Below are 15,122 nucleotides of genomic sequence, written 5' to 3'. Positions count from 1 at the left end.
TGATAGTGTCAAGCCTTATTTCAACAGAATACTGCTGTTATTAAGGGTTACCTGTCTGATACTTATATAGCTGTTTAAGTTAGCAACTACAGAATACTTCCATTACTTATTGATTGAATCTGCTGTTATTAAGGGTTACCTGTCTGATACTTATATAGCTGTTTAAGTTAGCAACTACAGAATATTTCCATTACTTATTGATTGAATCTGCTGTTATTAAGGGTTACCTGTCTGATACTTATATAGCTGTTTAAGTTAGCAACTACAGAATACTTCCATTACTTATTGATTGAATCTGCTGTTATTAAGGGTTACCTGTCTGATACTTATATAGCTGTTTAAGTTAGCAACTACAGAATACTTCCATTACTTATTGATTCAGTCTGCTGTTATTAAGGGTTACCTCTCTGATACTTATATAGCTGTTTAAGTTAGCAACTACAGAATACTTCCACTACTTATTGATTCAGTCTGCTGTTATTAAGGGTTACCTCTTTGATACTTCTCAGGAAATTATTTTTGAACCAAGATATTCTACACTGCTGTGAACTCACCAATAGTTTCTGGGATTTCTGTTAGTGGTAGCAGGATTCATAATGTTTTAAATTAGTTGTTTCAACTGTCTCTTGTATTAAAATGCCTTTATAGTGTGAATGTTCATAAAACATAAATTTGTGTGGGTTTGTGTTTTAAATGTTCAACATTTATTTTAGCTTGTATATAGTCTTTTAGGAGTGTCAGATCTAAGAATGTATGCTAAAATATGTGTCATAGAATTAGCCTATTTTGTGTTTATTTTCTAGATCATAAAATGGGTAAAACAAGACACAAAAAGAAGAAACATTCTAGTCATAAAGTCATATTAAGTGATACAGAAACAAAAGTTAGAAGCAAATCTAAACATGGCTCAAGTCTTTATAAGACAGAAACACAGGATATGGAAGGTTCTGGAAGGTGTATTCAAGATAAAAACAAGGCTAAAGAAGAAGCTAATTCTTCAAGAACTAGTAATATGGAGGCTGGTGAATGTAGGAAGAGAAGTTCAGAAAATCACAGTGAAGATTTGGAGATGAGAAAAAAGAAAATCCATAGAGATGGCTACACCAGCAGTAAATATTTAGAGCAGAATGAGCCAGTAGATTTTGAGAAGCATCGTGCTGTATTAAATAAAATGTTTTTTGGGGATAAAGACACCATCAAAAGGTATATAAAAATCATTTGTTTTTCTCAAAACAAGTTTGATATATGTGATAACATCTTGTATGTTAATGACTCAGAACAAATTTTGTGGTATGTATTCTTGATGTTAATGTTAGATTGTGTTAAAAACTAGTTGATATTAGATTAAATCAGAGATATTTATTACATATAATCAGCCTTCAAAGTTCCTTTTATTTTAACCCTCTGGCTGTGGTCAGTGGTCATAGAGCATGTCATCATGTTTTTAAGACTTAAATTCAAAATTTTATGGATCTGTTATTTTATGAATGTGTGCTAATTACTTTAGCATCACATTTTAGATTATAATTCCAATTTTAGTAATATACATTTGTTAATTTCTTATTTTAAATCAAAATTCCTAAATATAAATTTTAAATGCAGCTTTGGTTCAAATTGTATGTTTGTGATGTCCAAATACAAAGTCTGTAGTTTCTCACGAACTAGAAACTCAATGTGATATTGACAAGATAGAATATAAAATGAGGACATCCTATTATTTTTATTTGTTGAGATATTGCTACCTTGAGTGAATCAAACAGAGGCCTTGCCCTTTTCTTACCATTTTTGGAAATGCTTGCATACACGTACTTCTGTCTATAATGTAAATAATCATTCAAAAGCTCAAAAAGTCACCATGGTGATTTCTCAGTCTTTAGAAGGTGGGACAATTGTTTTTTTTTTTAATTGTCAAAGGAAGTTGTCAGTGAAAATGTTGTCTGAAAACCTATTTTTTTTTTAGTCAAGTATGGTTTAGTTGGTAAGCCTGATAAATTACAGTAGAATTCTGCAATGTTAATGGAGCAACTTGTAATATTTGGTTATTTCAAGATGCATATCTAAAACCTGAAAAAGATATTTTTTTGTATCCTGTATGTGTGAAATTTGACAAGGGTTAGCAAATTAGGGTAAGTGGGCATATGAGTCTAAAGTTTTTAAGTAGAAAGAATCATTGTTTTCTATATTTCTTTATTAACTGTTTCTATATTTTAAGAAAAATAACTGAAATTTAAGTGCTTGTAAATATTTTACAAAATATTGGTTCACCAGAACAAGTCAAAGACAGGTCACCGTCAAAAGGTTGGTTTCATACTATTGTACTAGTTTAGTAAAGTTAGTTTGACAGCTGAAAGACCAATAAAATAAATATATGCAGTTCTATAATGCTATGAGATTTAAAAGTATTTAGACTAAACATTTGTGGTATATTGTTACAATTTGTAGTCATTCTGGGATTAAAAAGTGTACCTTGTATCTATTTCTTAATTTTTTAAGTTGTGTACAAGGTTTGTCAAATACATACAGTAATGAAAATAAAAGATCAAATATAATTTTTTTTTTATAAGTTTGGTAACTGGAGATTATTATGATGTTACAATGATTTTGCATGTGAAATTTTTAATTGTCTGGTACATAAAAGTAATTTAATCTTAAAGTTAAGATTACTTTGCATGTTGGATAGTCAATATTAAAAAATAAAATAATGCAGAGACAAATAATTATTTAGAACTTACTAAAAAATCTGATATTTTGTATATTATAACCTTGTAATGTTTGCTGATAATCTGTAAATTTTTGTGAAGATATACTTCCTGTATTAAAAGTTATAGCTTGAAACCTATAGCAAGCACAAAAAGGTTATGAGTTTGGTCCTTTGGACTGAGCCCATTCTAAGAGAATTAATCTCCAGGGTTAAAGTTTTCAAACTGCAACTAAAGCCTTGTGTTTCAGTGTTGAATCCAGACATTTTCACTGGGAAGGGAGGATGAATTAATATTAAAATTTGACAAAATTGAAAATACTGTACTCCAGGGAGGAGATTGGCTAAGGAGAATCCCCCTTGTACATCACCTGAATTCAACACTGCTTATGTTTTCACGTGGTATATAATGTAAAATTCTAGTCACAAATCATTCATATAAACAGAGGGTCCTGGGTTTGAGTTTGAATCATTTTAACATCTTCATTTGTTAAAGATACACAATATGATTTATTAATAGAAATGAAAAAAGATATGTACCTAGTTATCTAATTGTTTCATTGAGAACTTTGTCTATTGTATTGTGGTTGTTAGAATGTCAGTGTTATTTTGAAGGCTAGTTGTATGTTTAACTTATTTTAAGTAATTAAAATCTATAATATATTTATTTGTATTATTTTGATACTAGAGGCTCCACGACATATGATGATTTTTGGATTTTTCTTCGAAAATATCAAGCTATGCAAATAAAGGGTAAAACTGCAAAAAGTAGTTCAGTTTTAGTGGGTGAGTTTGACCTCAAATAGGTGATCCTAGACTTCATTATATTTTATTAAAGAAAATTAGTGCAAAAGGTAATTTTGGAATAACTAACTAAGCAAGTTGTTTGTAATGGAATAACTAACTAAGCAAGTTGTTTGTAATGGAATAACTAACTAAGCAAGTTGTTTGTAATGCTAGTGTAAAGCGTGAACTAAATCTTAAAAATCTAAGTTTGATATGTGAATGTTTTTAAGCAATTTACATTTGTATTTCTGTTGTCTATGAATTGAAAAATGTGGTATCAAAGTTAAAATTTACCTTTGTACATGGTTAAGGTAAATTAGAAACTTCTGTATGTATTACTAGTGAATGAGTTTTAATTAACAGGACTTAATACCTAGGAAGAGTGCTTGTGTGATTAACAGCATATTTTACCTCATGTTTTCCTGGTCATCTTGTCAGATCTAATCTGATGATTTCTCTATTGCATATCATTCAACTTCTTTTTAGGATATTCATTGTTATGAAATTCTTATTTTTGTTTCATTATTATTCCCTTTTTTGGCATGTTTTTCTTGTGTTAACATCTTCTATATTTGACTTGTTCATGAATGAAGCTTATTAGCTACAATGTAAAATACCTTAAGTTCTGAAAGTATCAATAAATACTATTGATAAAAATACTTCATAAAAAATTAATATATTTGAATGGATATTAGAGTGAATGAATTTAAGGCTCAGGAAAAAAAATACTTATAGATTTTTCTCATATTCTAAAAACACTGATTGTGTGTAATTTATAAGACATAAGAAATCTCTGATTATATGTACCTGATTGTGTGTACCGAAATCAATTATATTTGAGCATCTTCAATTTTCATGTGATGTTTGGAAAATATTATTAAAGATAATATTGACATGCAGATACTTTGTATACCATCAAGATGCATTAAAATGGGTGCTGTCATTAAAGCAGTTCAACAGGTGAATTATTTTTAAAAATTGTTTTAAGTGCCACCTTCTCAACCATTAAAAAGAAATCTGCATGCATTTTCTGGAGGGACTTGTCATAAACAGACTGAATTCTCAGATTGAATTACTGTGTCTGAATAGATCGCTCCACAAACATCAAAGAAAAGAGAAGCAGATATAATGTGGTTTTTGATGTTTCTGTGTATTGATAAATATTAGAATCTTGAAACTTTATATTGACATTCTTTTAGTTTCAGTAAAAAGTTAACTGAGTTGATATACTTACTGGAAATCTGTTGTTTTTTGAAAAGTTTGAAAAACAACTGCTTTTTCACAGTTTACTGTTACTGTTATTTATATTGGTGAAAACGTTTCTGTTTTAATTTGATAGTGTAACTTAAATATTTAGAATTATCTTTATTTTGTTATCACCATTAATTTGATTTGACAGTTACTAGCTTGATGCTTAAAATTTTAAACATTGTTTTGAAGTATGAACAAATTACTCATAAATGTACTTAGTATTATTTAAACTTATTTTAATAGATTAAATATTTCTTTTGCCATTTATAGAAAAAATGATAAATTATGGTATAACAATTAAGTGTTCTAATTTTTCATTAAAAATCTAATATTTATACCTTTGTCATTATTTAGTTTCTAAACAATCAGGTGAGAGTTCAATTGGGGTTCCAAACTTCCACAGTAAGCACCACAAGATAAATTTTAGTTTGAAAACAGATGATGTAAGAGAGCTGATGTGTCGAGGACATATTTTTAAGGAAGAGGATGAAACAGACAGGTTAACAGAAACTGATGTAATTGAATTCCAACAAATACTCCTTCTTTATATTAATTTCCTGCAAAAACAGAAATTTTTAAAGCTGAGAAAACTCAGAGAAGCACAAGCCAACTTACCAATTTCCAAATATGCTCAAGATATTGTTGATGGTGTAAAATCTCATCAGATTATAGTTGTGGCAGGAGATACTGGTTGTGGGAAGTCTACTCAAGTTCCTCAGTACCTATTAGCTGCTGGTTTCCAAAAGATAGTTTGCACACAACCACGAAGGATTGCCTGTATTTCTCTCTGCAAACGAGTTGCTTATGAAACACTTAATGAATATGGCTCTGAGGTTGCTTATCAAATTCGGTTTGAAAAAAGCAAGACACAACACACTAGAATTCTGTTTTTAACTGAAGGGTTGCTCCTCCGACAAGTTGCCTCAGATCCTTTGTTATCATCCTATGATGTTATTATTTTAGATGAAGTACATGAGCGGCACTTATCTTGTGACTTCCTTCTGGGAGTAGTGAAGTGTCTGATGATTCAACGTCCCAACTTAAAGGTTATACTGATGTCAGCAACAATCAATATCCAACTTTACACTGAATATTTTGGTAACTGTCCAGTGATACAGGTAGGTGTATGCAATATTTTATTATGTACTGTTATTAAGAATACTGTATGTATGAAATTAATGTGTTTTGTAGATTTTCAGTGTTTCTTTTCTTGCTCTTTGATTCTTTTGGAATTTGGTAGTGTCTACCTTGATAAAATATTTATATATTGAATATAATATAATAACAATCCTTTATAGCAAACAGTAACTCTCTGGCACCTCATTATGTTGTTAAAATACATCTGTAGTGACTATAAAAAATTGGAAAGTTACCCTTTTTTCTCCTTGAACACACAGCCAAGTTTAGTATGTCCTTTAAGAAATATTTCTTGTGTGGAAATTAAAATAGACGTTACATAACTTGGTCACACCCTATTGATCTGAGTGTACTTTATTCGGGATTTTTATATGCATGTATAGGGACTGTAAAAAGCAAGAACCCTCTGTCCCACTAGCTGTAAAAAGAAGTAACTCATAATGACAGAGAAAATGAATTTTTAGAGCATTGTATCCATAACATCAAGAAGATTTCCAACAAGAACACTGGAGAAGAAATAAAAATTAACAGAAGTATCTGACTTTTAATTTATGAGATTTCTCTTAATTTGTGCTATGCATAATGTTGTTATTATGCAGCAAAAGCCTTCCACCAATAGGAGGGTGACCCAACCTCCCTTTCCACTGACTCCCTCTATGTTTTTGCCCTTGTCACCTTCATTCTATTCCTTAGCACTAAACTCATCAGGCATATTTTCTTTGTCAGTGATACTTGTGATGTTGAGGGAACTTTATTTCTTTCTTTTATTCTTCAAACTATGAACACAACTTCGTGTGCTTTCTGCTAGTATGAGTGACCGATTTACCCACACAGGTTTTGTAATGATAGCTTATGAGGCACATGCCCCGGGGATGATGTGATGTACATTGTGGATGCGAGAGTGAATTCCCTTAGGCTGTCAGGTACTTCAGCTACATTCCTTCATCTGTTAATATTTTAGAAATATCTTTCCCTGTCGAGAAGAGCCTTAAACTTTCTTGCATTCTTCAATCTTTATTTATCAAGCCCCTCGGTGTGGATTCCTGTACGTGGTGAGGGGACCTCCCACGAAGGTTCTGTTCTGTCTGGTTACCTTCTCTAGGATTTAAACATCCACCCACGTGCTTGCTGTGCGTGCCGACCCATGAAGGGGAGGAGACGATTCTGGTGGTTGAGGGGTCCAACCCTAACACACCACTTTGACCTTGTATTCCTGTAGACGGGCAGCCTTTGGGTGACCCCCCCTTGGGTTAATCGGCTGGTCCACTTGGGCTAGGGTCAACCAAGTACCAGTGTTGTGGACATTGTGCCTGATGCTGGTGTTTGGGTATAGTGCTCACAAAACCCTGGCGTTGCTGCATTGTCCTTGCATGACATTGTAGTGCGTCCCCTCGTAGGGCTCCATGGTGGGTGGAGTCAGTGGGTACCGAAATTTTTCTTTTTTTCTATAGATCCTCCTTCAAAAAATTTAAATAAAATAGTGAAAAAAACAGTCAATAGGCAAACGACCACGTCTTGAAGACTCTGAGCAGCAATCTTCAACATCTGTAACACACGTATCTCATTTTATTATATTACACTCTCTTTCAGAAAAACCTTTAGGGCAAATGTCCCTTTTGTTTATTCAGAAGGGACTAGAGGGTCTTGCTGGCTCTCCAAAGTCAGTAAAGAAGCTTTGATTTGGAGACATATTAGTTGAAACATCTACAACCCAACGCAGTGAACTCCTCTTGAATTCAACAGCAATTGGGGACATATCTATTGAGGTTACCCCTCATGCTACCTTGAATTTATCACGAGGAGTTATTGTTGAGAGGGATTTGAAGAACGTCTCCGTGTCAGAGATTATCGCTGGTCTCTCCACTCAAGGAGTTTCTGCAGTGAGGCGCATCTCCACTCGCAAAGATGGAGTTACACTGCCAACAAATACCCTCATTTTGACATTTACATCATCATGTGCACCTGCCACCATCAAGGCAGGTTATCTAATTTGCAGGGTATGGCTATGCTTCCAATGTCAGAGGTTTGGCCACTCAAAGACATCATGTCGTGGTTCCCTGACATGTGCTCGTTGTGGTGGCAAGGACCACGATGCCTATGCATGTGACATGGACCCACATTGCATCAACTGCAATGGTTCTTGCCCAAAATGGTTGGAGGAAAAAGAGGTGCAGCATTTGAAAACGACTCATAACATTAGTTATTCTGAGGCTTGGAAATTGCTGCTCGCCATTCCATCCCAGACATATGTTGCTGCACTTTGTTCTATAATTACAGTGGGAGCGCAGACAGATCTCTCTGTGCCTTCAAGAGAATCGTTTTCAAAACAAATGAAAAGCCTTTTGACCTCCATGGTAAAAAAGTTGATGAATCAACTTCCTCACCCATCTCTGTTCCTCCCATACATTCCAACAAACCTCAAGTTCCACGTCCTTCAGTTCCAAATACAGGCATTTCTTCTGATACATCTTTTTTTCTCCCACCCTAAGAGGCAAAACAATCATTTGTTTGCATCCTCAGTCACTGGAACCCCCTTCCAATAACAAAGACCTGCCCAATCGGTTGATAGACCTCCTCTGACAAAGGACAGAAAGGAAAAAAAGACGTGGTCGTAAACCAAAGGGTTCTCCAGCCACTTCACCTACCCGTTCTTAAAAATGGCCACCTTGATACAATGGAACTGTCGAGGTTTACGTTCTAATCTGGATGATATCAAAACGCTGATTGCTTCCTACCATCCTGTTTGCCTTTCTTTACAAGAAACATTTCTCAAAACTGCTGATACTGTCTCCATTCGGCAGTTTTCTCTGTACAGAAATGACAGGTTGTGTGATGGTTGAGTACATGGAGGGGTGGCACTGTCGGTTGATCAACACGTGCCCACCCTGTCTTTGTCACTCAACACACCCTTGGAGGCTGTAGCCATCCGTGTTTCCTTGGGTCATACCATCACTGTTTGTTCTCTCTACCTGTCCCCTGGAGAAACATATGATCAATCAGACCTTGATGCTCTCGTTGAACAGTTGTTGTCTCCCTTTCTACACCTTTCTACTTTAATGGACATCATCCCCTCTGGGGAAGTGCTGTTATTGATGGGAAGGGTCGCTCTGTAGAGCGTATGCTCTCTGATCACAATCTTTCTCTTTTCAATACTGGTTCTTCCACTTATTTTCATGCACCTAGTCAGTCCTTTATCACTATTGATCTCTCAGTTTGCTCCCCTTCATTATTCTCCCATTTTTCATGGAGGGTTGACAGTAATCCACCTGGTAGTGATCATTTTCCTATACTTTTGAGAGAGACTGTCAGTGGTCAATGCCACCTTACCCGCGTGACCCGGTGGAAGCTGGATCAGGCAGACTGGTCCACTTTCACTGCTCTCGCAGAACTTGATCCTGCCATCGTGAATCAGCCATCAATAGACGACTGTGTGGCAGCAGAACTGGCTGTAGAATAAAAACAGCTGCTCAGTGTATTCCTAAAACCTCGACATGTTTTCCACGATATCCTCGTCCGTGGTGGAATCCTGCTTGCCACTTAGCACAGAAGGCTTAAAAATGGGCCTGGGATATTTTTCGTGGATATCTCACACTTTCTAACCACGTCGCTTTCCAATGGGCCTGTGCACATGCAAGGTAGGTAAGATGTCAAAACCAGAAGGAATCTTGGATTCAGTTCACAACTAGCATATCTTCTACCACCAGTTTCAAGGTCACATGGGATAGGATTCGAAAGGTCAGTGGGCACTACAATTCTGCCCCCTCTCAATCTTACTCTCTGATGGTCAGGAGGTGGCTGATGTCCAGGGCATCGCTGATACTTCAGGTGAAAGCTTTTGCCGGGTATCTAGCACTTCTGCTTGTTCCTCTACCTTCTTGGCCATCAAGACTCGGGCAGAGTGTTCACGTTTTTCCTTTCGAACTGACTGTCTCTTTGACTATAATTGTCCCTTTACACTGATGGAACTGAAAATGGTCCTTCATCAGTCTGTCAGTACATCTGTTGGACCTGATGATGTATACTATGACATGCTGCACCATCTATCTCCTGCTTCTCTTGATGTCCTTCTAATTGTTTTCAGCTGGATCTGGCAGGAGAATGTTTTTCCTGATGCCTGGTTCCAGGCGATTATTTTACCTTTCTCTAAGCCAGGGAAAGATCCCAAGATTCCTTCAAAGTACCTTTGACGAGCTGTCTCTGTAAGACCTTAGAAAGGATTAACCTTGGTTAATGCTCGTCTTGTTTGGTTCCTCAAATCAAACAACCTCCTCTCACCCACCCAGTGTGGGTTCCGACGATAGCACTCTACCACAGACCACTTAATTCGACTTGAAACATCAATCAGAGAAGCTTTTCTCAAACGCCAACATCTTGTATCAATATTCTTTGACATTGAGAAGGCTTATGACACAACATGGAGGTTTGGCGTTTTGCGAGACCTCCATACATATGGGTTACGTGGCCATCTACCCATTTTTTATTAACAATTGTTTACTGGGCAGGAGATTTCAAGTTCTTGTGTGTTCGACACTTTCCAGTTCTTTTGTACAGGAACTTGGAGTCCCTCAGGGCTGTGTTTTGAGTGTCACACTTTTCAGTATAAAGATAAATGCCATCACTGAACAACTCCCTCTCACTGTTGCGAATGGGCTGTATGTCGACGACTTTCACATCTTGTGTCACTCATCGAACATGAGATATATTGAGCGGCAACTAGAAACTGCCCTCAATCGTGTACTGAAGTGGACTATGGCAAATGGCTTTAATTTTTCTCTTTCTAAAACCATTTGCATGCATTTTTGCCACCAACGGGGGTATTCACTCTGATCCTGAACTTCATATCAGTGATGTTTCGCTGCCAGTGGTCCCTGAGACCAAGTTTTTGGGGCTTATCTCTGACCGCAAGCTGACCTTTATACCACACTTAAAACAGCTACGGGTCAAATGCACAAGAGCACTGAACATCCTCCATGTCTTCTCTACTGCCAGTTGGGGAGCAGATCGCTGTTCTATGTTAAAGGTATATGGTGCTCTTATTCGATCAAAACTCAACTATGGATCAATGGGTCTATGGCTCTGCCAGACTCTCAGCCTTAAAGATGCTGGACCCCATTCAACACCAAGGACTTTGACTCTGCACTGGGGCTTTCTGCACCTCTCCAGTTCAAAGCTTATACGCTGAATCTTATGAACCTCCTCTGCACCTTTGGCGTTTGCAACTATCTTTACTATTTTCTTCGAAACTTTATTCTTTACCAAAGCATTCCACCTGGGGATGTGTTTTCCTTCCTCATTGGGCTGTACTTTTTAGAACAGATGATCTGCCATTGCTCGTTTTGGCCTTGCATCCAGGCTCAATTGGATGAATTGGGTCTGTCCTTGGATAACATTGCAGAATCCACAGGTCAGCCCATCCCACCATGGCTTATTACAGCCCCCTAATGTGACCTTTCTTTCAGTCATCTGAAAGAGGCAGATACTCCAGATTGGAAGTACCGTCTTTTATTTCATGAACATCTTTCAAACAATCATTCCATTCCAATTTATACAGATGGTTCCAAATCAGGTAATTCAGTGGGTTCTGCCATGGTTTGCTGTGGTTCGGCGGTTGTGCGCAGAATCCCCTCTACAGCTTCTGTGTTCACTGCTGAACTATACGCCATATCTCTTGCCCTGGGTCATATTGCAGCTGAGCAGTACTCCAACTGCACTATTTATGCTGACTCGCTTAGTTCTATACTGGTCCTAGAATCACTACATGTTGGCTCACACCCTGTTCTCGCTGATATTCAAAACCGACTGGCCCATTTCTCATTAACTGCTACTTCTATCCAGTTTTTCTGGATACCAGGCCATGTTGGTATTCGCGGGAATGAGCTTGCAGACACGGCAGCTAAATCTATCTGCTCTGGCACTATCACCACTGTGCCTATTCTGTACATGGACTATGGTCCTGTATTCAAGGCTCTGCTCCATGCCAGCTGGCAGTCCACTTGGAGTGAGCAACGCGACAACAAGCTTTTTCAAATAAATCCCTCTATTGGGCTTTGGCCATCTAGCTTCCGTAAGGTTCGGAAGGAGGAAGTTGTTCTAACTAGACTACGCATTGGTCACAGTTTTTTAACTCATCGTTTTCTTTTATCTGGAACTGTTGCACCAGTGTGTAGTTTGTTTAACACTCAAATCACTATAAGCCACATTTTACTTTCTTGCCATCGTTACAACTCTCAACGACGGCACTATTTTAAACATGTTCTGTCCCAGGGTTTGTCTGTAACATTAGAGAGTGTTATTGGTGATGGTGACACTGTCCACCTTGATAACATTTTTAGTTTTTTAATGGACATTAATCTTTTTAATCTCATTTAAGTGTTGGATATTTATTCATTACACCTTTTTAATCGTGGTTCCCTTTTCAAAGTTTCAATCTCTCGTTCAATTTGCAATTGGAAAATGGCCAGAACATTACATAACTCGACACCAGGACTGGAAAGGCCAACTTCAGCTGACTAACTCTGCTGTTTGAACTATCCATTTGAACTACCCATTAGTCGTCCTGGCGAGTTGTGATTCCAATTTTGCTGCATGTCTTTTAAACTTTTATTACTTTACCCTTTGGTACTGACAATAATAATGACACATAACCTGTCAAGTAGAGGTAGTCTATGTATAGCTGTATCATTACTGTATTATTGTTTATATTTATTTTGGCACTGGCATCTCTACATCACTTTGCACTTACAAAATGTTTTTAGTTACTTTTACTGCTAAAAAAATGGATTTTGAAATCTATGGTAGATAGAGCGTAAATAATTCATTGTGTATCCATGTGTTTAACAATAAAACAAGCAGTCAAAGTTTATTGCTTCTATGTTCCTGTCTTCAGCTATTCTGAATGTCCAGCATTCAAAATTACAATTAACCATAGTGGTGGGGGTCAAAGTGCATAAGGCATGACCTTTAACAAGATATAGTTCAGTACTGTAGTATGTATTTGATATTAAAGTTATCAGCTATTCATTTTACCTTACACTGCTCATTCAGAAATAGTTTGTGGAAGAAGAGAATAAATGTCAGATACAGTATACAGGAATACTGAAAAATATTTGTGGATATACATTTCAGAGGTTTTAGAGGTTATTCAAATATAATATGCTAATTATATGATGGAAAAGGGTAACTTTATTCTATACATGAACATCAACTTACATAGTGACTGATGTCATTTCGTAGATGTATCTTGATTATAGATACTTTTGTTATTCATTTGATATCTTTGTACAAGAAACTTGTATATGTTACTAAGGCTTTTCTTGTTTCTTACACATACAGGTAGTACATTTGAAGTTATAGTCAATATTCCTTTCACAATACTTAGTTCAGAAGATTTAACTGGGCACATGGGGTTGAATTGATTAATGTCACAAAAATAACAAAGTAATTGGAATTAAGGCTTTTGTTAAGTACCATTTTTGATTCTTACAATGATCAAAATTATTGGAATTATGCTATTATAGGTATTTGTTGTCAAGTGCAATGCTACAAAATTGCCTGTATGTACTTTGTCCACTTCAGTTATTGATACTGGGTTTGTAGCACTATATATGTTTTAATTTGCCAACTTACTTTAGAGAAATTTATTAGTCACACTTGTTTAGTTGAATGTTGTCAGTTATTGAGCCAGATTATTAATTAATAAAGAAATTTCATTAATCGTTCAAATCTTCACACGAATGTTAACTTTATTTTGAAGTAGACTGCTGTAATGTTAATGTTTTTTGTGAAGCAACAACGTAAAGTACACATACACACGTACATATGTGTGTGTGGATAGATGAAACACAACCATGGCACTTTGCCATTTTTTACCTTGATATTCTTGAAAAATATTACTTTGTTTTGTCTTTTTTTTGCTCCAGTATGTGGATAATGCATAACTGTTACATATTGTAAGTCTTTATGAACTTAGATTTTTAAATTACGTAATTCTTTTGTAGGACTTTTCTCTGTCCATATGATATTTCTTGATATATTGGTTGGAATTGAAGCTGTTTCATGTCAGAAGTTGATTTCTATTTAATTGTACTTGTGGAAGCAGCACATTTCCCATGTCACTAATACACACACAATTATGTATGCCTTATGAAATTCTGAATTGACACTAGTCTACATTATTTTGATTTGTACTGATTTACGTTACTTGATTTTAGGTTCCTGGTCGTTTGTTTCCAATTGAAGTGGTTTATCGTCCAATACCAACAGAAGAACGTCGTACTCAGACTGGTCGGATGAACCCTAATCCTTATATTCGGATAATGCAACTAATTGACAGCAAGTACCCGTCTGAAGAGAGAGGTGATCTTCTAATATTTCTAAGTGGAATGTCTGAGATCTCAACTGTTGTAGAAGCAGCTAATGTTTATGCAGAGCAAACACAGAAATGGATAATTCTTCCTTTGCACAGTACTTTATCACTGGCTGAACAAGATAAGGTAAAGAGCATATATCTTGTATATGATGACATTATTAAATTCTGTAATTTTCTGGCAGAACAGATTTGGGAAACAAAAGTTCTTTTTTTTTTGATAAAATTAAAATTACTGAGTCTTATGTGTATACACAGTAAGAAATTATTTGTATCTAAGCTTGATGTAAAGTTATCTATGTAAAGGAAGTAATTTAAATGAATTAATTAATTTTCAAGTATTTTTGGCCATATATTGAAAACTTGATAAAAAGAACTGTTTTTGGATGCAAAAAAAAAACTAACTTGATAAAAAAATTAAATTTTATGCTACATATGGGCCTTTACATTTGCAGTAAAAACCTTTTTTGCAGAGGAAGCAGCTGTTACTTTGACACTTTCAGCTGTTCCTTAGACTTTAACAGTCATCTTCTATAGGTACCAAGCCTTATCTATTATTCTTAACAGGATACCAAATTTTATCTGTTATTCTGAACAGGATATCATGCTTAATGTTTATCCCCATCAGAATACCAAACTTTATCTCTCGTTTCAAACAGACTACCAGGCTTTACTTTTCATTCACTATGGACTATCCAATTTTACTTGTCAATTCCAACAGGATGTCAAGCTTAACGTGTTATTCTCAACAAGATGAAAAGCTTTAGCTCTCATTCTGTGCAGGTTGCCAAGCTTTCCTGTGCCATTATTTTTATTAAACTGCATGAAGTAACTTAAATTACATCAGTCACTTTACTAATAATTACAGCAAAGGAAGAAGTTGAT

General features: G+C 35.7%; 1 protein-coding gene across 1 annotated transcript in view; it reads left to right on the top strand.

Annotated features, from left to right (window-relative positions):
• The window catches only part of LOC143230032 (putative ATP-dependent RNA helicase DHX34), a 95,965-nt gene that overhangs the window by 39,377 nt on the left and 41,466 nt on the right, over positions 1–15,122 (top strand). Inside the window, exons 3-6 of the mRNA XM_076462979.1 lie at positions 804–1,203; positions 3,387–3,484; positions 5,090–5,853; positions 14,083–14,364. Of these exons, the coding sequence (XP_076319094.1) occupies positions 804–1,203; positions 3,387–3,484; positions 5,090–5,853; positions 14,083–14,364 (1,544 nt within the window). The remainder of the gene's footprint in view (positions 1–803; positions 1,204–3,386; positions 3,485–5,089; positions 5,854–14,082; positions 14,365–15,122) is intronic.

This window comes from Tachypleus tridentatus, chromosome 10 (assembly GCF_004210375.1).
Source record: "Tachypleus tridentatus isolate NWPU-2018 chromosome 10, ASM421037v1, whole genome shotgun sequence".
In the NCBI taxonomy this organism is placed as follows: domain Eukaryota; kingdom Metazoa; phylum Arthropoda; class Merostomata; order Xiphosura; family Limulidae; genus Tachypleus; species Tachypleus tridentatus.
Note: the sequence above shows the minus strand (reverse complement) of the source record. Positions and strands in the feature narration are given on the sequence as shown.